Genomic DNA, 22,830 nt, shown 5'->3' with positions numbered 1-22,830 from the left:
CCTTGGGTTTGTTGTATCTTGCCAGCAGAAGGATTAGGCAATGGCCGTCCGTACTAGACGGAGCAGCCACATGGTTGCTTGAACCGTGGCGTAGTCTACAACGGTAGCTGGACCCGACATCAAGTCATGGCCAACTCCCGTTGTCCACCTCGTGCTCCTGGCACTTATTACCTCCTGCCCCTCCTACCCAGGTAGTCACCAGGACCGGAACCCGAGCCAGCCCGGCGGGCAGACGATGGCGGCTGCTCTACAACCTTGCCCTATCTCCCGACCTGGATCATTGTGAAAGAGAAAGATAACGCTAGACATCCAGTATCGTTGAAAATCAAATGAGAAGGCCACCCACTCGGACCGCGAGGTCCTCCCAAACTCGTATGCGCTTTCATGTCATGCATCGTAAACTCCCGGAGTAACTATGCATCATGCGTGAAAAGAGAGAATGCCAACCCGGGCACACCAAAAAGGAAAATTACCAAAGAAAAAGAACAAGAACACGCTCGCTAATCCAAAGTTCGAGAACGCAATGATGAGCGGTTGAAGCTCAAAGAAATGATGACGCCCACCAGAATTGCATGATACTACCAAGCGGCAAGCATCGGGTATGAGGTATCCAAGAGAAAGTTGCATCGCATCTAGTACAAATTGATTCCCTGACAAGCAAGACGGCTGTGTGCACCAGCCCAGATTGCAAGATGGGATATGATTGTGATGTGCCCCATCGTCGTGGTCAGGGAGCAGTCCAGGCTTGTGAGCCCGGAAGGCTTGAGGTCGCTCGGCTCATGGGAAAAGTGCTCACAAAGGCGGTCCGTCCCCCTTTAGCCTAGATAGTAGCGTACTGAGGAGCGAAAACGTTGCCTGTATAGCTGAATCCGTCAACTCCGAATCCTAGCATGCTTGTGCCACAAGGCAGAGCACTAGGGAACGGAATGGTAGGCATGGCAGTGATGACCTCTGGGGAGCTGTAGAATGGCAACGACGAACCGAAAACTGGTCGGCTATAGGAAGGCGTTGGAGAAGGGAGTTGCATTGCATCAAGATCCATGGTCGTCCACAATCCCGAGGACTGTGATTCGCTGCCCGGTGTGGACGAGGGGCTTGGAGTAGATGGCAGTATGCGCCACGTATCAACAGGACCAGGAAGGTGGTTGATCGTGTGCGTTGGCTGCCACCAAACACCAGGAGGCAACATTGAGGTTGAGAGCGGAGGGCCGGGATAGACGACGTCCACGATCCTTGGCGGAGGAGCCAACAAAGGCAGGAACAAGTTCATGATGGCGGTTTTGGCTTCCGCGCTACGACCTTCTAACAACTCGCCCGCACCTTCTTCCTCGAGACCTTCTAGAGCACGAACCGCAGTTCGGAAGACGAAGCGATTGACCGCTTGCACGAAATCGTCTTGCATCTTTCGAATCTGCGCATCTTTCTCAGGCCATGCGTACGTGCTGGCAGCAACATCCACACAGTATATCGACTTGTGATAGTCGATAAGAGTCTCGATAGTCTCAGGAGTCAGCTTGAAGGCAACCTCATGCTGCGACACCATATCGACATGCACGACATAAGCCTCGATCGACACGAGCTGGTAGTTTGATATTGCCATGAGAAGTGGATCATCGTCCTTCTTGAGTTCGTCTTCAGGAGCCTTTGGCAACATTAACGACGCTAGTGTCCAGATCGCAGATGGCGCACCAAGGGTTTCCGTCAAGCATCGAAAATGCTGCGCAACGCTATTGAGAGGACGCTTCACACGGTTTATCCGCTTGAGGGTCTGTGTCAGCCATGGTTCTACCCGTCTCTGGTGATGGTCCAGGACGATGGTCGGTGCCGAGCGAGGAGCAAAAGCAGCAGCAGAAGCCGGTAACAATTGCAAAGGCATTGCAAAACACTCGAAACAAATTTGTACTAGATGCGATTATAACTATTATTGGTATGGGAAAGGGTGGCAACTGGTGGGCGCATGCGTCGCTGCTGTAAACGAAATATGAAAAAAGAAAGTAGTATAAAGTTCGGGTCGTACAATGGTTCCTGAATTAGTGTGCACGGGTTAGAGCGAATGAGAAGCAAGGGAAAGAGGTTGAAGGGAAGAGGGTGGGCAACGAGAAGGTGGAGTAAGTAGCCTCTTATGGTCATATCTTAGGCATTTTTATTTTGGTTGTCAGCCGCGGGGTGGCCAAAAGGTAGGCGGTGCAGCTGCTGCATATGCGCTAGAACCGTGCATAATAGGCGTACCCCGAGGAGCATGTCCAAGTCCAAGCAAGTGTCCTTGCACACTCGGATCAGACAAGTTCTGTCGGTATAACGAGAATATACGGCAACAGGTCATTGATGCATCAGTCCTATCGGAAACATCTTGCGAGTGCTCGAGACTCTGTGACTGCATAAAGCATCTGTCCACTTTGCTCTTCTTGACGTATTTGCGGAACGGTAGAAGAGTGTGAACATGGATTACGATTCTCACCACTGCGTATATCCATTCCTATAACGGAGAACTATCCTCTTCTCTCTTGATTCGAACGCAGAATATGGAGTTGAAATCCAGCATCTGCTCATGGAATAATATGTCGCCTTCTCGTTCCATCTCAAGCGCCTGTACATGAGCCACGAGGAAAAAAAACTTGAGAGCCATGCAGGGCCATGGCCCTGGCAAGCACGGAGGGTCCGGGACGGGTCTCGTATGCGGTCGCAGCAAGCCTCGGGTGATCTTCCTCGTGCTTCTCGAAAAACAGCGACCACGCGTCGCACGGACTCATCACTTTCTCACATCATTGTATTCCCAGCCAATCGTATGTCACTATACCAGTCAACAACCATAGCACCCGCTCTCCACCAAGCCATGTGATGAGCACTAGAGGTAGGCTTGAAGCAGGACGCGCCATACATGACTCACTCTGTCCTGCAAAATCATCCTTGTAGGCGAATGATGCGCTATCCGAGGATACATCTGTGTCTTCCGAGAACGCAATATTACTCACTCGCATAAAGGCTCGGAGGAAAGGCTGTATGCACTGTTTTGAGGCTCAGCAATACTGGGTCATCTTCTGGACTTTGGAGGTCTCGTGAATCGTCTGTGGTAAGTTGTCGTCACAAGTGATTCACGGTGTGCTGCGCCTCGGCTCCGCAGCTGACGATATGTGGCTGTTCCGTTTCAGCCGTGCAATGCAGCATACTTACCACCTATAGCACTGCAGTTGTGGGTAACGCAGCTCACGTCTCCAAGCACAGTGACGACGGTCCAAATGGTGACATGTTTCAGATACTGCAGCTTATGTTGACACCCTCAGCAGTACTCTTTTCTTGAACACCGATGCACGCCTAGCTTTGAAGCATATAATACGAGATGCTATGGCCCACACGTTGCATCCACCCTCATTCGGTGCTGAGTAACCAGTCCGCATAATCGGACATGTTTTCAGAGTCATGTAACGATAAAGGATCGACCGTCCTTGGTGAGCTGTAGACCGACTTCGTGGAGACCAGGCTGTGCAATGCAACTGCACTGAACCCACGAGCGCCCAGAACGTCTAGATTCTCCTTCACTCGGTCCTTCTCGCGCGAACTACCCACAGAGGGTCCTCATGAGTCATTCCCATCATCGACATGAACCCTTGCAGGCCGCTTTGACCTTGATCGGGTGCGTTGGCACACTGCTGATAACCTGCTTTGACATCGATGATCTCCACGTCTTTCCAACCGGAGAACCACAAATAGTCTCCGACCATGGCGAGTCTTTGCTCCTCGGTACTTTCAAGCCAGCGCGATACGGCCTGAAGTATGGTCAAAGATGAGCGAAAAGTGTGAACGGGAACAACTCACCTTTGAGGGAAAGCAGCGATTAGATACAGCTAGGTGAACGGTGCCTCCTATGCGGGTCCGTTCTCTAAGGCTTGACAACACCTCGAGCGGATGTATCAAGTAATCGATGCTTACTACACACGTACTTGCATCCAAGAGCCCGGTACCCTCTGCATGTTGACCCCCACATACTTCGACCGGGACAGTGGGTGTGTTGTTGAGATTCTGCAATATCCTCTTGTTCAAAACAGGGTTCTTCGAAAGCATGTAAGGGATTGTCAGACTGATGTTCATGAGTAGCGATCCGGAGGGACTGACTCTGCGTTGTTCATTCCCATCCCCACAATCACCAAGTCTCCATTCTTGACAGCCTGTCCGATGCGCTCGGGATAATGGCTAATCCATGAAGAACAAAAGTCCAAGATGCGACCTTTCTTGGGCAGTGCATAGTCATAGTAGCATCGAAGAGCCGTGATCGCAGCATCGTCGATATGTGTGACGAATCGAGGACTGCTGTAAAAAGAGCCATCTGAGCTAGAGTCGTGTCTTACAAAGTCTGCTTTAGTATAAGGAAACTCAGAGTATCGCGGCCGATACTGGCGTGCGGGCCACTGTAGGGAAGCACTGCTTGACGCATCCGCTTTGCCGGCTGAAGGCATGTGCGAGTAAAAGTATATAGATGACAACAGTGCACCTGCTATCTGTAGTCGCCGGCTAGAGAGTGTTCGAAGTAGTGGGTGTACACCTGGCTTATTCGACATGAGCTTGTTCATCTATGTACAATCAAAGTTATGTTGCAGTGTTTCAAATTTTCAATGTATGGTCACTTCTGTAGCTTTCAAACTGCCAGCATACTCGTAGACGGTAACACTGCAAATGTGGTGGACCATCCTGTAATACTCAACTTGGGTACATCCAAAGCGTTGATGATGACGCACTTGATAGCAGGGTCGGGCTTGGGCACGTCCGATTGCAACTCTCTCCTTGGAATTATCCTGCTGCATTGCTCATAGAAGGTGCTATGACACTCCATTGAAAATCCTGACCAAGCCGTCTTTTTTTACCGAATGCTTGGTAACCATATAAACCAGCAAGTGGACGATGATGTCCTGTGGGTATAGCCCATCGTTCAAATGCATCTCGTAAATCTAGGAGAGCCTTCCAATCGCGGCTTGATGCCCAGCAGCCCTGAGATCTAGCCCAATCTATGCCTCAATCTTGCGATGCGCACAGCACATGCGAAACTATCTATCACCAAGTTAATATTGCATATAGATGAGCGATGAAAATGCCCAAAAATGCAATCAATCGCTTGCGGGATCCCCGATTGAGGCAATCCACCAGGCGATGACCGCAAGCAGTGAGACACTGAACGAGTAGTGATCTGCATGGCTTAGCGGTAAAGCACGCACTTTACATCTCCATTGACAAGTGCATGATGGGACGGTCCAGCTTACCATTGCACATACATGAAAGCATCTGTATTGGAGTTCACTCGTCGGAGGATCCAAACATAGCTTTTTTTGGGGGCCGATTGGCCTATTTCGTCTTCCCAATATCAGGTACACGATATATGATATATGTAACCAGAGGAACTGCCTGAGCATGCACACCATGCATATACCACAACCTACACTTACAGCAAGTCGAGTTTCGAAGAGGTTGTCGATTCCACGGGAGTCACTTAGTGTCGGCAAGGCAACGTGAACTTGTGATGCAAGGCATTCGGGCTGGAAAAAAAGCAGCGGGTATCTGGCGTCACATCGGGACTCATCGATCTCTCGATATCGCTGCCTTCAGCGCGTCCAGCAGGCAGAAGCGGAGCCGTTCATTATGTCAGAATGTACAAGTATGTAAGACGATGAGACAATACGGCCAGCGTGGAGCAGGACTAAGGAATAGCGCTTCTATGGGACTGGCTTATAGAAACCATACACATTACGAAACGGAATGCTGCATCGACAAGTGCAACCGCTTACCTCTTAGCTAGCCAGGAGGTTCAGTACACCAAGCAACTCTACGCACAGCTAGTCATTAGCTACGCTGATCACATCGCTCGCCTGGGACAATTGAACACTGGAGACTATCCAACCAGTGACTTAACAATGATGGAGCTTCGATGAGGGGATGCTGCAGGGGGACACAAAGAGCCATGCTCCTCCGTTACTCGGTGCATTATGCAACAGCTGTTGCATCGGGTACCTACTATACACTCTGGTGCGCCGATGATGTGACGGGATCCTGACAAGATTGGGTGGCACAAGCTGTAGCCGAAAGCGAGTCACAAGACTTTGTATCGCTTGGACCGCTGAGCAGTCAGTGAGATGTGTGGGGTGAGAGGGTGATCAGACTCGATCAAGTCAGGACCTCGAACTTGATACTACGGGACAACCTAATTTTTATATACTGCCTTGCAAGGAAGGGTCATACGATCTCTCACCAAATGGCATGCCAGGCTTAGTGTTTCAAAAGCATACTACTGAAGGATAATGTGTATGCTCTGGTACGACAGAGGCGACCAGACATGTCCACGTGTGAAGTCATATGTCGCGATGCCATGGCACCGACGCCAGAGAAGTGGACTGCATAAGCTCAAGGTCTCGAGTCGTTAGTCCAGCTAGGCAGACCAATCGGGGAAGTTTGCAGGAGGGTGTATGTGATGAACGAACTGGAAGTAGATTGTTGTGCATGTCGATGCATCTGAGCAAGTAGACAAGTGTGCAACAGGGACAAGAAAGGAGGGGCAAGAAGGCGAGTTCATGTGAGCCTCATAGCAAGGTGCTACGGTGGACGTTTCAGAATCGGGCGGGGCATTGATGATACAGGTATGTAGAGAATATCTTATCTTCAAAGCGAGAACCTAGCGAGAGAGAATGGAGCAAACTAAGGTACTTGTACGGTAGCACGTAGCGTAGAGGACTAAACGGGCGGGCCGGGACACCTCTGAGCTTCACCGCCTGTAGTGATTCGACGGTTAAAGCAAGCGAAAGAGAGGATGATGGGATCATCACGTGTGGGGCGAAGCGGCAGATTCTCGTAGGTGCGTTAGCTGAGGTTTAAGTACGTAGGTAGTAGGAGGAAGCAGGCAAGCAAGGCAATATACAAGTACATTAGCATTGGCTGTACTCTCCGAATGAAGCCCTTCATTCGCCCGTTTCCGGCACGTTACGTTCGGCAGCTCATACATACTTCGTAAAGTACCAGGATTGCTTGCCTTGCAGCAGCAAACTGCTTCGTCTTCTCCTTCCTGCCTTCTAACAAGACACGAGCTCTGCACATTTATGCAATCGAGTGGCCACTGACTTTTACCCTGTACCGGTTTACACGCAAGAGCCATCTTATATCTATCTGCCTTGCTTCGACACTGCATCTGCTTTCTACCTGGATTCCTGTCCGGCATCAATCAACACACAACCAACGTAGCCAACGTCATCCCGTGACTTTGCTGAATCCTCTCTGCCCGGGGTTGGTCGTAACGCACAACAGCATTACGTGCAACGGGCGTCCAATCGGAAGCACAAGCGGTTCAAGTACAGGCACTGTCTTCGTCGAGGCGCGCGGACAATCAATACAATCAATTTCATTCAGCACCAAATTCGCTGTACTCACAGTTACTCCACAGACGTTAGGCGATCTGCCAGCACGTCCGCAACGTCCGTCACGTCCAGCCAGCACAGCGCAGCCATTCCCAGCGCATCACATCTGTCTTAAATTCCATTCCTCACGTACAATAAGGCCCTTGACGGTACCTTTATCCTTTATTCTTCTTCAGGCCCGCTTCCGCCTGTGCCTTCCACCACTTTAGCACTTTCTTCTATACTTGTTCTTTTCCTTTTTTTTTCCTTATCTCTTCCTTATCTACCAAGTTCTGCCTTTTCATGGCCAGTAATACAATTTAACGACTATACTTGACTACGACGAAAAACCGACACCATCAAATTTATTATCCCTGCAGCCGACGCCATCACCACAGCCACCGCCACCACCACTATCACAATTTCATGACCACGAGACGATTATTACTACTACGATAACCACGATTGTCAAAAACACGACTCTGTACAGCGTCAACGGTGGTTTCTCCAGCAGCATTTACGACCGCCTCTACGACATCATAGACTTGCTTTTCGATCTCTTGCTCATGTCATAGGTGGTCCTGCGTAACGACTATCAAGCAACCTCACATTTCAAAAGCAACATCATGGCATCTCCATTACCACCTGATCCATACGCTGGTCTTGGTGTGGAGAAAGATGCTACCGCTGCACAGATCAAGTCTATCTATCGAAAGCTTGTACTGAAATGCCATCCCGATAAAGTAACGGATCCGGCCCTCAAGGCGAAAGCTGCCGATGATTTCCACCGGATACAACAAGCATACGAGATCCTCAGTGACCAAGACCGACGTACGCGTTATGATGCTCAAGTCAAGCTGGCCGCGCTGCGCAGGGACGTCATGGAGAAGAAAGCAGCAGCAGCCCCTAGTGCAACAACGAAACCAGCTACCCGCGATGCTCCTAGCCCGGTCCCAGGCCGCCCTGCCTACGGTGCAGCACCGGCTTCATACTCGAAGCCTGCCGAACCAATCTACGAAGACCGGAAACCCAGCCGGAGTTATGAGGCCGATCACGAATATTTCCCTGACAATCGCACCTTCAAGAAACGCGAAGACTACGATAAAGCGGCCAAGAGGAGCGTTCCCCGAGACCGAGAGAGAAAAGATAGTCGTACTCGAGGCTATGAGCGTTCTCAGCAAGAGGTCAGGGCAAAGGAGAAGGAGCGGGAAAAGGCAATGCACAGCGAACGACACAGAGCTCGGGACAAGGAGGTCAGGAGGGAAAGGGGCTACAAGACGGTAAACGTCCACGACGAGTCGGAATCCGATGATGTCCGCCACTACTCAAATCCTGAGAGGGGGCGACGACGCGATGAAGAAAGAGTAAGAGAGAAGGAGAGAGAAAGGGATAGGGATTTGCGGGAGAGAGAGTTGCGAGAGAGAGAAGCGAGAGACAGAGAAAGGGAAAGAGAACTAAAGGAAAGAGAAAGAGAGAAGGAACGAGTGCGGGTGCGGGAGAGAGAAAGGGATGTCGACAGGGAAAGACCGCGAGATTGGGAGCGTGAAGAGAAACTGCAGAGAGACAAGGACCAAAAGCGATATGAAGGGCAGTCACGAAAGACGAAGGAGCAATACGCCATTGACGAAGCGAAGGCGTACATGAACGGGAGGACCAGAGGCGATGCTCGTCCTTCTGCCCCGCGGACCGCATCCATGGGAGATGCATACACCATTGAAAGGCCAAGAGATGTTCAACCACCACTAGTCCGTCGCACCTCGGTTCGACCCAAGACCGACAGTCGCCAGCATTCGCCTCCACCCTCATCCAGGCGTGATCGCGAGCGAGAACGCATGCACAGCGTTGCAGAGGGCTTGCACTTCCCAGTCGAACGCGAGCCCCAGGATCTCCGGGAGCTTCGAAGACCTCCGGGCTTGGAGAAGTCTACTTCTTCGCCTGCGGGATTCAAGCCGACTCTGCGCGCAGCAACACTGGGCAGCAGCCTCGACCATGCTCCGCCGCTGCCACCACAAATGCATCGCTCGGAAACCATGCCTGCAGTCAGCTCTAAGCGGAAAGACGCCGCGGGTCCACACAGAAGTTCGACTTTGCGCCAGACCGAGTTCAACAGCAGCGGTCTCCCTACGCCGATCCCCTCTCCCGAAGAACCTGCTCCGTCCACCCCCTATACCGTGAAACAGTATCGCTATACAGCCAGTCCCGACAACAGCGACTACAATCCTCCTCGCAGAACGGCGCCTCGTGAGCCTCTCGATCGCGACTTACACACCCGTGAACGACGACCTGCAGACTCTCCATCGCCCGGTCCTACAACAAGACCCATCAATCCTCCACGTCACTCATCCGCGACCCAACCACCTCCCTTGCGCCCCGTCCACACATACTACGCCACCACACCAACCGAGTCTCCAACATCCTACAGTCGAACCTCACCCATACGTCCCTCATTGACGCGCAGAGAATCCGTCAAATCCCAACCCGTGTACGCCGACCTGCCCCGCTCCAAACCCGACCATCCCTCTGCCGGCGGTCTCGACCGCGAAAGAACCCGCGACCGAGAACGAGAACGCGAGCGAGGCAGAGAGCGAGACAGACCGGCCGACCAGCGAGAGCGCTCGCACCAAAAATACGCTTATGACGTGCCCATGGCCAGCGGGTATACCGGCGGCGTGGGCGGCAGGACTGGGTCTTCGACCAGACCTACCATGCATGGACGGTCGGCTACTGCTTGTTGAGATGGCTTGAGATGATGATGATGATGATGATGATGATGATCACGATGAAGCTGCATTATGTGCTCTAGTGATGACGAGTAGAAGAGAGAGACAGAGAAGACTACAGAATTATGAACGATAGGCAATGCTTTATTGGAATGACACAATACCACTCACCTTTTGCCAAGTAGAATCCGTCAGATCCGCCCCTTTTTCTGCATGTTTACTTATTTTGCTTCCTCGGTGAATCTCTGCATATCGCGACCGTGTGTATTGGTATAGCACTAGCCTGCCTGCCGGTGTCTTCGTTTAATTTTGACGTTTCTTCTCCAGACACTGTTGGCACTCTTCTTCTTCCGAAATAGGTAGTACACAAAACAAGCATATCTGCGAAAGACCAGACCGAGCTTCAAATAAGAATAAGCACGATAAGGGTTTTCTGTTTTATCTTTATCGTATTCGAACCGAGACTCATAATAATAAACCCTTCGTGAACATGACGAGGACTCCTCACTCTAGATCGTCATTTCTCCGACAATCCCGTGGCATCAGCCCGCCTTACCCTGCCCTGTCCTCGTCCCTCCGTTCTCTATGATCCTTCCCCTTCCCTTCCCTTCCCTTCCAGTTCCTTTTTACCTACCTGCCGGGGAAGAGACAAAAGACAAGTTCCCGTCAACTACGCTTTTCTCTTGAGCTTGAAAGTCTTGTACCCCTCCAAAAGCCCATCCGTGCCTTTGGTCACGACGCTCCAAACAGGCATGTAGTGCAGGACCTCATCGAACGCGGGGATCGTGCCCGGCTGGTTGACGTCCGCCCAGATACAGAGGACTTTTCCCGTGACATCAGAGGAGGAGGAGGACTCTTTAGCGAGTGGAGAATGGATGACGGAGGCAGGGGGCAAGGTGACTCGGACGCGCCACACGGCGTCCCATGTGCGACTCCAGAGCTTGATCTGTGTCATGTCCGTCGCGGCGGCGCTGTCTTTCAGTGGTACGAAGGGGTTGGTGCGTTGGTTGTTGGAGGACACTCCGGGCCCTTCGACCGTCACGCTGCTGATTGGTGTGTCGAGGAAGAGACGGCACGAGCGTGTGTTGAGGCCTTGGATGTCGAATACGTACTCGCTGGACGCGTTGCTGAGGCTGGGGCTGCTAGCCTTGGTCACGTTGAGTCGCAGCCATTGCGAGTAGTCGGGTTTGGTAGGCTGGCGCTTTCGGAGTCCGTCTGTCCAACTCAGAGTCTTGTTTGGGTACGGCGCATCGGGACCGGACAGGTAGTGATGAGGAACGACGTTGGGAGCCAATCCTTGCCATTCGCAGCTCTCCAGGCCTGGCTTTGCTGTTGCCCAACCCACGTGGCCGCATTGCACTGCTTCCCCATTGGCGCTTGGGAGTTGGGCAACAATGTCCGACGTGTACGGCTGCAAGCCTGTCAACGCTGTGCTGTAGTTTCCTGAATCGAGATCGATCTGCGAAAAGAAAAACACCTTCAACCTGTTGTTACGAGAGAACGGGAAGGCGAAAGCGTTGTAGAACAGAGTGCCGAGGCAGACGAGGAACAGAAACGTCGGGATGTGGTAGGTCATGCGATGCATAAACGGCGTGAGTGGCAAAAGGATGACCGTGGACAGAACCGCAAACAGCAGGTAGATGGTCAGTGGCTCGTTGCCGTCTGCTGGGGTGTATTGCAATGCGCTGGTAGCCAAAAGGCCAATTTGTCCGACCAATATGACATTGATTGGTACCAGCAGTAGCATCTGCAAGAACCAGGTCCAACGCGGGAGGCTGCTGGACCAGGCTTGCTCGCCTCCATATGCCTGAACCAGCAAAGGATCTTGATGCGAAATCGCGTCCAAGTCTGTCTGCTCGGAGCGTCGGCGCTCACGTCCATACCTTGTAAAGGTTTGACGGCTGTTCAGAAGAGACGTTGTCTCAGTGGCATCGTCGTTCTCGTTCGCGTTGGGTGTGTGCAATTCTCTACCGCGAGGTGGTTCATCCGCTGGCAGGACACCTGCAGACTGGAAACTAGCGGTTCTAGGAGAAGTGTTGTACGGTTCTGGGCCGAAAGCGGCGTGCTCGGCATATACGCTCTTCTTGGGGAGCGCAAAGAGCTCAACATAGGACACCAGCAGTGCAGCAAGGATCGCAGTATTGTAGATCACCATAAAATACCCACCTCCAAGATGCAACTGGTTTTCACCTACAGTGACAAGAACAAGAGCAGCCCAGGATAAGATATACAGCCACAAAAGAGTGTACAGTCGGGACAGGGCTGACGGACGGACAGAGTCTCCAAGACGTGTGAAGAACCAGGCCATGCTCAGCCAGCCAGCAAGCATGCAAGACCAGACGGCGTAAGGACTGGATTGCACAATGTAGGGGTTTTGTTTCGTAAAGAGATAGGCAAGGGCAATGACAATCGCAGTGGCTACGATGAACGCCAGAGGGAATCTGAAGAAGCCCCTCCAGCCATATAAATGCACCGGCTCATCGTCGTCGGAGGAGCGCAGATATTGTTTGCGAGAAAATGGGTACCACTTGTCAGATTTCCTGAGACCTACTTCAACGGCGATGAGAAAAATTGGGCCAGCGACGAGCAAGGTGACCGAGAGTGCAAACAGCGTGTGCAGGCGGAGAACAGCAAATGCTTGGCCTAGGATGTCAAACCATACGCCGTCGCTGCCTTTACCTCCGAAAGACGAATCGGCGTCGTTCGAAAGCCCATCCATAGTCGCCAATGAAGCGGACAGCATATGCCACAGACTCGCCAAACTAGTGTCTCGCGCATCATCCTGTTCGGTATGATATCTCGCCCTGGGTTCCATGAAAGCTACGTCAAGACCGCGCATATCTAGATCCTCGGTGAAGACGGTGTAATCAGTGCCGCTTCTTACAAGGCCTCTCTTGAAGCCGTCGCCGCTGACAACACTGCCGAAAGGATGGCTGCTTCTAGCGTAGTATCTGGTGACCTCGGCATCAGTACTCCTGAAGAGCGTCGCCCTGCCGCCTGCACCAGCACCCTCTAGATTCAAGAAAGTGGAAGGAAATGCCGACAAAGGATGTTGGGTGAAGACCTTGGCTCCATGAAGGCCGTCCTCCTCGCCGTTGTTCAGCAAGGCTACGATACCCCTCTTGGGCCGGTTGCCTTTTGTAGTAAAATGCGAGACCAACTGCAACACAGTGACCACACCGACGCCATCGTCGGTGGTGCCATATCCTGTAGACACGCTATCGTAATGCGCGTTGACCAACACTCCCCCCTTCCCAGTGTCGTCGCCGTCCTCCCACGTGTCCATTGGATGATCCTCGGAGCCCGGGATGTATACCATGACATTTTCTGACTCGAAGTAGGTAATCCATTCGTGAGAGTAAGGATAGGTCACGTTGCTGGCTCTGTCGTCGAACAAAGTGACTGATTGTTGTTTAGTGGCGCGAGCATCGCCGTGTCCGGAGACGATCTGCCAGTCGGCGCCATTGGTATCTAGTATGCCGTGTATTCTACCGATAAGCCAAACCCTGAGATCTTGGTTGCTTTTGGAGACGAATGGGTGGTGATTCTTGCTGAGGTGCTCGAGATCATGCCAGGCTTGCGTTATATTGACACCAGGCCATTGCTGGGGGGTCGGGTTGCTGGGCGCGGAAGGAACGACGTGGTGGGTCACGATGAGGGCAGTGAAGAGCGCGACATAAGTTAGAATCGAGAGTATCGTCACCGACGGTGGAGTGAAGGCTATAGGGTTCCTCGAGTATTTAGCCATCGAGCGGATAGAGAGTCGAGGGCTACCATCAACTACAGTAGGGTATGGGTGAGTGAGATAGTAGTTGAGTGATTGCACGAGTATAGAGCATCTGTTGGTTGAGTGACGTTGGATCTTCACCCCGCAGTCGCCATGAACCGTTAACGCTACCTTGCTTTACTTATACTGCACACTGCCCCAAGCGAAGCAGATCATGTCTAATATACCAATACAATATTGCTTGGTACTGTGCACCAACAGTAGCGCTCACAATCGACAGTAAATGGATGGAGTGATTAGATTGACAACGCTGGGTATTAGTACGAGGAGGTTCTGACATTCACTTGACTTCTAGCTGTGGATCACCACCTCCCATCACGAGCAATAAGATGCTTACTCGAAGCGCCGCGACATAATCAATTTCCCAAAAACTCCTGTGATGCATCCTGACCTGGGTATCGTGTCGCTCTGGTACATGCCTCGATACTCGTCTCTATTGTCGGAAACTTTGACCCATGAGAACGCCGTTCCATTCTTCACCCCCGAATATCTCATTCAGGTTGACCCCAGGGAAGCCAGTATTTCTCGCCGATCCCTGCTGCTGTGTCCCACTCCAACCGTCATTGTTACCAAGTATGCCAGCGTCCAAGTTTGGCGCTCCTGTGAATTGTCGCATAGCACCAACCTGAGGTGGCATACCGACATCCCACCCAGGCTGTCGCTGCTGTTGAGCTTGCTGTTGCTGCTGTCGATGTTGCTGTTGCTGTGCCAACGGAAGCATATATGGCGGCAGTGTGAAGAACTGAGCCTCGAGGTTGTCACTTTCCGAAGTTGTGACGTGTCCAGACGGCATGACCGATGGATCAGAAGTACCGAACGCATTGAAATTGTGTTGGTTCTTCGAGAATTGGTTGTTTTCGAAAGTTGTCAGGGGTTGATTGGGGTAGTTGAAAGGTTCTGCGGAGGGAAACATCATAGCTGACAGGTCAGGCAGGTTCGTTTGACCCAAGCCCGCACTAAAGTTGTATGGTAGGAGGCCATTGGGTGAGTCTAGTTCTAATGCGCTCGTACTAATGATGCGCTGGCCAAAGTTGGGACTTGTAGGTGTATACGGGCCACTGCTGGATCCACTAGATTGCGTCGGGCCTGTAAAGGCCATTTGTTGATCGTGGGACGGGGTTTGCATGGAAGAGGCGTTAGTCGAAGTGTTCGGAAAAGTGCTTGCGCGGCGTTGAAGGCCTGGCTGCGGTGGCTCGCGACTACTGATTTCCGAGAGATCTGGATGGCTGCGTGCAGGCTGAGCAGTATGCGGGCTCCCTTGTCGTCGCTTTTTGGACACGGTCGGATTCGGACGACCTTCCCGTAGCCAGTCCGGCAAGCCAATGAAGACACCCTGTCCTTGTGATGAGTCAAACGTCCATGGCCTCGATTCTCACTTGCGAACATACCTCGAGCGTCACAGTGCACCTGTCAGCAGCCATGCTGCGTCTCGCTAGTGACGCCAAGACCTCCTTGCCCTGCATGGCGTCCTTCATGACAGCTACTGTGGTTGGATTATCCGGGTTCTCCGCCGCAAAATATATTAATGACATGACAGAAAAGAACGTAGTGTACATGATAAACCAATGTGCGCCGTTTAGCAAGCCACTCTGCTTCATTTGCGCGCAAAGGTGTATGATGTTGCGAGAGAGGTTGACGTAGGACGCTGCGCAGGTGTATGCTCGCTGGTCGATGTCGCGGTTCCTCTTGTCTGTTGCAACGAAATGCAAGAAAGGGCGATATAGCATTGCCTGCGAATGCGCATAAGCAATACGCAACAATTGTTGCGCCCTGTGATCCTGTCAGCATGCCGTCAATTCTAGATAGTTGAATATGTCCAACCTGGTCAATTTGGGATTCTTGTCTGTACAAGGATCAAGGCCTGATGGTAGATTTTCCTTCCAATTCTCAAGGTCATTCTCCAGATCTCGTATGACCGAGAACGGTACGGTATATGATTTGTCCTGGCTGTTCTGTGCATCTTTGGCGCGGATGGGATAAACGTTTCGCACTATCTTAGAGAGAATCTGGACCAGTCGGAGATGTGCATTGAATGCTGTCGTCAATGCCGTTGTGCCCTCAGGCATGGGCAGGATCCCGCTCTCTGTGATGTATTCGTCATCCACCTCAACAGGAAGATCTTGATCGATATCCTCATCGCTCAAGGTCTGGGGAAGTCCGAGCATTGCACCTATATAGATATCCATCTTACGAATGGTCCAAAAGACTCGCTTGCGCACCTCTGCCTCGATAGGATTGAAGTTGCGGCAGAAGGACCGATGTGAACGATGGAGACCCATACGTAGGGCTGATCTCAATGCCACGCCTACGTAGGCATAGCATTGCGATAATTTGGCCGAGGATTGGAGAAACAATATCATGTAAATAACGGCCTGAATGGAGATCAAGTCCCTGCAGTCTGCTATATCCAGGAGTTGCCTCGCAGCCTTGAAATATTTGAACCTGCGCATGATTAGCTTTTTTAATTATCGAAGCTCATGATGTATCCTTACCCTTGGTCGATGGCACTTTCGTAGCCGGCTTGATTGATGGCACTCTGCTCATCCTTACCGTACAAACAACCAACGGCCATGATACTATACAATAGAGGAAGAAATTTGTGATCTTCATTTGAGTAATTTTCGAAAGGCAAACGATAAAGGCGATCGAAGGACTGCCAGAAAGTTGGGATATGTACAGCCCTCAAGAGGACCGACGCGTCGTTTACAGCGGTGTTGCAGAGATCGCGTGCAATATCGTCCGGTGGCAACTCAGTTCCGCTAATGATTGACTCCATTGATGGCGACTCGGCGGTCAATGATCGCGGGGACTCAAACACTTGCGACATTGGTCTCGATTTCGCAAATGGGGTCGCCCTGGTATCCGGGCCCATGACATCGCCCAGCTGCTCGCGCATCCTTCTGATAAAACTGAGACCTGAAGAGTGACCATGGTAATCCCAATTACCCTGTTCATCCAGTTCCAATTGTCCGATTGCGCGCACCATGGATTCAAGTCTAGTGTCCTTGGGGTCGGTCACGGCATCGGCCTGGGCTGGGGCCTGGACTCGGTCAGGCATATCTTCAGTAGAAGACTTCCCACTCAATCCAGGGATGTAGCCTTGCGCGACAGCAACATCTATGCTAGGATCGTTCAGATTTAAGTCGGGCATAAGCATATGCAGAAGGGTCTCAGCACGATGTACTCTGTGCTCGAGACCTTCGATGTACTGAGGCGCGGGATTGCGCCTTCTGTTGGAGGGTTGATCGTAAGTACAATCTATTGGATAGATCAGTCAGCGCTGCCATTCGCACACATCAATCGGCGGAAGATCGACGAACCATAGCTGTATACTGTACAATGCGTGCAGGGTTGTTTCCCGTCACACTTGATTTTCTTCCGTCGACATTCATCACAGGCCCGAGTCACCCGCCGTCTTTTTTGCATAGGAAGATGTGGTTTGAACTGTGACTGCCCGGTCGAATTGGCCCCAGGCGCAGGTGACGCGTGAGAGAACGTCTCACGCTTGACATCATTGTCTACATTCTCAGCTTGGTCTTCGCTGTTGTCATCGTATACATCCGGGGTCTGCTCGTCCATCTCTGACATGTTGGTAAAGAGGAAAGAAGGAGTCAGAGTTGCAGATTGGAATCGCAGAAGAGTCAGGTACTCCTCTCCCGAGTCAGTGGACGCCTAGTTGAAGTATACCCACCTTAACTTTGTAGAAAGGATTAGCAGATACGTAACCACTGCAAAGCACAGTGCAGTGCAATAAAGTACAATAAGGTAGGTCAAGGAAGCGGAATCGCTCGGTGATAAGAGGGGAATGTCGTCCGAGGCCGGTGCGAAGTGCGAAATCTCCACACTACCTAGTCGAGGTAAGGCTGCTCAAGGGCTCGTACGTAGGCGCCGTAAGCAAGATGTGAGCGGCGAACTAAGAAGTTACAATCGAACCTACTGCATGACAAGACCTTGCCACGCTCGCGAAACGTTGAAGCGAGGAAAGCAACGACTTTTTTGCAATTTGACTCCTTATTAAGTACGGCGGGGCCATGATCCATTTTTCTTCGAGCGAGAGCCCAATAAATCCAGGTCTGATGATTGATGGTTGACAGAACGCCAATCTCCGTGCCCTGAGAAGAACCGTTCACACCAGTCCCAAGTCCCCACAGATCCACTTGGACATGGTGTGTGCCTGAAGCCCTATTGGTTCGACGGCTTAATGTACAGGGAATGGCGAGAAGAATGCTACTTGATTATGTGCTATATCCGAGTTGTGGGACACCGAGAGTCCCTCCGATACAGCCAGACACACTCGCAAACCAACAATGTTTACACCTACATGATCAATTTCCTGGTCAAAATTCCGGCAGACCTGGCACTGCACTTGACGTCGTGTTGTGCCCCACTGTACTACAATAGATGACTCGAGTGGGGAAGAGAAGTCCGTATTTAGTTGCGACAGGGCGCAGACTATCGATAGTTTGCGAAGCTTGTCTGCACGGGATTAATCAAAGGCCGACCCCCCGAGATGCATTACCATCTCATTTTTGCCGTTGCGCGCTTCTACTTGAAGTACAGGGCGAATGCCGAGAGATGATCATCCCTTGGCGAGCCCTAACTAACCACTCCCTACTGTCAGCAATCGGCAACGTCACAAAATATTATGTACAGCGCAGGCTCGGTAGGGTACCTCTTGCGAGGGTTATACGAATGCCACTGCTGAGATGCCGCTTATGGTATTCGCAGCCGGAAACCGTAGGTGTCGAGGAAAGAGAGAAGGGCGAATAGTCAAGCCAGATGATTCTATCATGATATTGCAACCGAGACGCCGATTTTGTGGCCATTCTAATGTCGCGCTTGGATTACCCGATGTTATAGTAACGGGGTGGTCGATGCGATGCAGTAAAACTTATTGTGGTTGTATTATTGTACAGATGACAAGCATTCATGTCACAGTGACACCTAAGGTAGGCAATAATTTCCTCGCACAAGCAAGTGAAATGCATATGATCCATATGTTCGGAGGCGAGATTCGCTGTGGCGATCTTGCATAATTTTAGCTAACGCATGACTTGTTGGGTGTCTATGCTGATATCAGTGCTACTTCCCCTAAGCCAACCGACAAAGCTCCCAGGTCCTTCGACCTGTCAGTGGTTTTCTTGGCTGCCTGTGTGGTTCCTTGGTCATTTCTTGGTAATAGGGGGATCAGGCCACCGCGCTCAAGACCTCTTCCAACGTACCGTATGCAAGAGGCGGGGCCATAAATGCTGTCATTTCTACTGTGGTCTTACGTGAACGCAGTTCTATACATGAGAGTCGTGATGATTTACGTTGGTTGAGACACAAGTATGGACGAAACGGACTAATGCATGGAGAATTGTTTGGTGCACAATAAGGCTGCCCCCTGGTCACTAAGGTATGGACGACTAAAATGCCTTTTGATCTCTGATCATTTTATGCGACCCACACGTGGAGTGCTTTCGGTCGGTTTCGCATCGCATGCCTGCCCCTGCGAAAGCTTGACCATACTTTACTTGTACAGAGTCCCGACTCGGCACAGGAAGAGCCAAGAAGAAGAGCCGTCTTCTATTCCCGCCTAAAGAACACAAATTGTTCAGTGGAAGCCGATGGTAGGGCTGACCCATGGACGGCAACTTGGCAAGCTTTTCGAGGCTGCAGTTGTGATGTGCACGACATGTTTAGAGTCCCGAAGCACAAGGGTCTCGCAAGCCCACCTCATCCGCATGAAGTGTTCACGTGCTTTTCTCTGTCGTCACCGCCGCCTACACAACCTAAGCCGCGCTGAGGTAAAGATACCTTGCTGTTTTCTGTGCTTGATCCTTCGAAATCAAAGGCAGTTTTCCCTTCAGCCAAGATAAGGTACTGTACCCGAGTCTACAACACGTACATTTATACCGACGTCGTCAAAGTGGCTTCCCCGTCACTTTCGAACTCTTTACAGAGCTTCTTTGACAGCGCTCGACTGAGTGAGAGCAGCCGATCGGTTGCGGGCGGGCTTATCGAGTACTTGCAGCACCTGAAAGACGCGTGGATTCCGACGTCCCTGCGTCGACCATTGGAGGCAACCGAGATCCCTGGATCGTACTTTCAACTACTCCAAGACTATCTTGGTCTGCACTCGTCTACCGAGATAGCGTCGCTGCTGCCGGTACTCATCCTTGGTCTGATACTATTCATGTCGTGGTCATCTCGTTTCGGATCGTGGTCCGGTCGCTTCTCACCCTTCGGACGCAATCCAGCTCCCGAGGCAAACCAGGTTGGCGAAGACGATTACAGTTACATCACTTCGGAAGACCTGAAACGTGCGCAGAATCGCTCTCCTTCTCCAGTCGAGTCAGGGCCTTCTAGAGACAGAGATGCATTGGTGCTGAAGTGCAAACGCGTCAGTTTGCCAGTGCATTTCCCAGCACATTCGATATCACGCGGAGAGCTTAAGATCGGGGACGTGAGGTTACAAGCAGCAAGAGAAACCGGCACACCTGATGCGAGGAAAATCAAGCTGCTTTATAAGGGAAAGAATCTCAAAGATGATTCGCGAACCTGTAGAGGAGAAGGCCTTAGGGATGGCGCCGAAATCATGTGTGTCGTGGGCGACGCTGGCACAGATTCACAGAGTTCGAGCGATTCTGAGGATGGCGGTCAGTCGCATGGCGCCACTGCAATTGGAGACGAGGAAGGCAAACGCACTCGCGTTCGTAACAGAAACCGCAAGAAGAAGGGAAAGAAGTCCGGTGGCACCGGAGCAAGCTCACAGCCAGCGCCTGCACCCTTAAAACCTACTACGCCTCTGGCAAAGATCGATGCTGTTGGGCGCACCCTTCGAGAGCTGCTACCTCAGTGTGTACAATTCACCAACAGCCCTCCTAGCGACCATGCCAAAAAGGAGTTCGAGCATAAGCGACTCAGCGAGACCATACTTGCCCAGGTCCTGTTGAAGTTGGATGCCGTCGACACAGAAGGCGATCCTGATGCTCGGGCAAGGAGAAAAGAGCTCGTCAAGGAAACGCAACGGGTACTGTCTGGCCTCGATGAAGCGAACAAATAAGAGTTTCGTCTTGTCCAGCCGGACGAGCCTTTTAATGAAAAGTTGTGGAGAATAGCATGCTTCCAGTACTTCGTGCGAGTTCGAGTCACTGTTCATCAGATCGAACTTAATATGCTATGAGCCGATGAAATGGTTCATCCTTTCATGATTTCAGATAGACTGATAAAGGGCACAAATTTATGATATCAAATTACAGCATGTCAGAAGACGTGATCAAGATGCGCAACTTGTTGAGCTAACCACAGATTGAAAAATCGTAGAAGCTGATTCTTCGAATGGTATTGATGCATGAAATCTATATGCATAGCAATCATAGAGAGGCCGGTGATCTATAGCAGTCCAACCTTAGACTATGAGGTGTATTCCTCAGCGTAGGTACAGTACCTTACTGTGCCGCACATTGCCTTCCTAAGTACAAGTACTATATCTACAACGATGCATACCAGAATCTACCCTCGAATTACTGAGGCGTCCGGGGTCTCACAAAGTCGGGCAAATAGCAGATCCAGGGCCGACGCAAGTGAGGCAAGGCAGCTTGGAAAGGTGCTGAAGGCGAAGGCGCTAGCACGTGATCTCTTGGCGCATCCCACTCGCACTCTGAGGTTACGAAATTGTTCAACTGCTCTGCGCTTCAATCCAGAAGATAACACCGCGACACTTCACAACACCCAGTGACCAGCACGATGTCGGAATTTCAGCCTGTCGTATGTGGATCCCCCATCCTTGAACCATTGCAATTCGGAGAATGGAAGAAAAAAATACATGATGAAGAGAAAGAGATTCGCGAAATGGATTAAATGGTCGCCGTCAATTGTGCATGGCTGACACTCCGGGCTATACAGATCGTCATCGACGGCAAGGGACACCTGCTCGGTCGTCTGGCCAGCACTGTCGCCAAGCAGCTTCTCGAAGGCCAGAAGATCGTCGTTGTCCGCTGCGAGGCCCTCAACATCTCTGGAGAGTTCTTCCGCGCCAAGCGTACGTTTTCCAACATTCAATCGAGAGACTGCAGCTGCACGGCGCAATGCGAGATGGAACGGGACTGACGGATGCGATGTTACAGTGAACTACCAGGCTTTCCTCCGCAAGCAGACCAGATTCAACGCTACCCGTGGTGGACCATGGCACTACCGTGCTCCCTCCAAGATGTTCTGGCGCACCGTCAGAGGCATGATTCCTCACAAGACTGCCCGTGGCGCCGCTGCCATGGAGCGCCTCAAGACCTTTGAGGGTATCCCTCCCCCATACGACCACAAGAAGCGCATGGTCGTTCCCCAGGCTCTCCGTGTCCTCCGTCTCAAGCCTGGCCGCAAGTACTGCACCGTTGGCAGACTCGGCCACGAGTTCGGCTGGAAGTACCAGGACGTTGTCTCCAGGTGCGTACCTTCGACTTATCAGGGCCCAGATCGAGCGATGCGATTTTTCGTTCATGGGCCTGCACATAATGCAAAGCATTTCGGACTGACTTGGAAATCACAGACTCGAGGAGAGGAGAAAGGTCAAGGGTGCTGCATACTACGAGCGCAAGAGAGCAGCAAGGAAACAGTTGGCTGCTGCTCAGAAGAGCGCCAAGGTCGACGACAAGGTCAAGGAGCAGCTCGCCTCTTTCGGTTACTAGACGCATGTGGGAAAAGGGATCGGAGTTCGTTGAGTCGATTTACATCCTGGGTGCTCTGTAACGTTGACGAGAGCGCTCTTGAGGATGTCTCAAGTCTAAAACCTCCGCGGCCTGCATTGCTTGTTTGTTCAGCGATCATGGCTAGGAAAAATTCGAAACGCTATCAAAAGGCACATTCATGCATTCTTCGTTGCACGAGCCTAAGGACCAGCCCAGTGATCTCTTAGCACACGCGAATCCCGAATCTATTCGTCCAGCTTCTGTAACACATCTGACATGCAATTATGAAC

At 51.5% G+C, this 22,830-nt stretch overlaps 7 protein-coding genes across 9 annotated transcripts; 3 read left to right on the top strand and 4 right to left on the bottom strand.

Annotated features, from left to right (window-relative positions):
* Window positions 1-820: 820 nt before the first annotated feature.
* On the bottom strand, window positions 821-1,876 carry AAFC00_004704 (uncharacterized protein; the record flags this gene model as incomplete). Its single annotated transcript, XM_069344388.1, has 1 exon — window positions 821-1,876. One exon carries the CDS (start codon window positions 1,874-1,876, stop codon window positions 821-823), a length of 1,056 nt encoding a protein of 351 aa, XP_069196809.1.
* Window positions 1,877-3,533: 1,657 nt separating this feature from the next.
* On the bottom strand, window positions 3,534-4,451 carry AAFC00_004703 (uncharacterized protein; the record flags this gene model as incomplete). Of its 2 annotated transcripts, XM_069344387.1 has the most annotated exons (3): window positions 3,534-3,764; window positions 3,814-4,027; window positions 4,111-4,451. In XM_069344387.1, 3 exons carry the CDS (start codon window positions 4,449-4,451, stop codon window positions 3,534-3,536), a joined length of 786 nt encoding a protein of 261 aa, XP_069196807.1. The 2 variants fall into 2 exon arrangements, with proteins under 2 accessions (XP_069196807.1, XP_069196808.1); XM_069347779.1 differs by lacking the exon at window positions 4,111-4,451 and having other exon boundaries at window positions 3,814-4,059.
* A 3,542-nt stretch (window positions 4,452-7,993) lies between these two features.
* Window positions 7,994-10,102, top strand: AAFC00_004702 (uncharacterized protein; the record flags this gene model as incomplete). The annotated part of the gene is made up of 1 exon (XM_069344386.1): window positions 7,994-10,102. One exon carries the CDS (start codon window positions 7,994-7,996, stop codon window positions 10,100-10,102), a length of 2,109 nt encoding a protein of 702 aa, XP_069196806.1.
* A 655-nt stretch (window positions 10,103-10,757) lies between these two features.
* Window positions 10,758-13,835, bottom strand: AAFC00_004701 (uncharacterized protein; the record flags this gene model as incomplete). Its single annotated transcript, XM_069344385.1, has 1 exon — window positions 10,758-13,835. The coding sequence occupies one exon, from the start codon at window positions 13,833-13,835 to the stop codon at window positions 10,758-10,760; it is 3,078 nt and encodes a 1,025-aa protein (XP_069196805.1).
* A 472-nt stretch (window positions 13,836-14,307) lies between these two features.
* Window positions 14,308-17,462, bottom strand: AAFC00_004700 (uncharacterized protein; the record flags this gene model as incomplete). Of its 2 annotated transcripts, none has more annotated exons than XM_069344384.1 (5): window positions 14,308-15,207; window positions 15,263-15,644; window positions 15,696-16,316; window positions 16,367-17,132; window positions 17,195-17,462. In XM_069344384.1, 5 exons carry the CDS (start codon window positions 17,460-17,462, stop codon window positions 14,308-14,310), a joined length of 2,937 nt encoding a protein of 978 aa, XP_069196803.1. The 2 variants fall into 2 exon arrangements, with proteins under 2 accessions (XP_069196803.1, XP_069196804.1); XM_069344383.1 differs by having other exon boundaries at window positions 17,195-17,300.
* A 2,590-nt stretch (window positions 17,463-20,052) lies between these two features.
* AAFC00_004699 (uncharacterized protein) lies at window positions 20,053-20,922 on the top strand (the record flags this gene model as incomplete). Its single annotated transcript, XM_069344381.1, has 1 exon — window positions 20,053-20,922. One exon carries the CDS (start codon window positions 20,053-20,055, stop codon window positions 20,920-20,922), a length of 870 nt encoding a protein of 289 aa, XP_069196802.1.
* A 683-nt stretch (window positions 20,923-21,605) lies between these two features.
* AAFC00_004698 (60S ribosomal protein uL13) lies at window positions 21,606-22,540 on the top strand (the record flags this gene model as incomplete). Its single annotated transcript, XM_069344380.1, has 4 exons — window positions 21,606-21,626; window positions 21,765-21,900; window positions 21,986-22,298; window positions 22,402-22,540. The coding sequence occupies 4 exons, from the start codon at window positions 21,606-21,608 to the stop codon at window positions 22,538-22,540; spliced, it is 609 nt and encodes a 202-aa protein (XP_069196801.1).
* Window positions 22,541-22,830: the final 290 nt, after the last annotated feature.

This window comes from Neodothiora populina, assembly GCF_041146345.1.
Source record: "Neodothiora populina strain CPC 39397 chromosome Unknown canker_contig_3, whole genome shotgun sequence".
Classification (NCBI taxonomy): Eukaryota; Fungi; Ascomycota; class Dothideomycetes; order Dothideales; family Dothioraceae; genus Neodothiora; species Neodothiora populina.
Note: the sequence above shows the minus strand (reverse complement) of the source record. Positions and strands in the feature narration are given on the sequence as shown.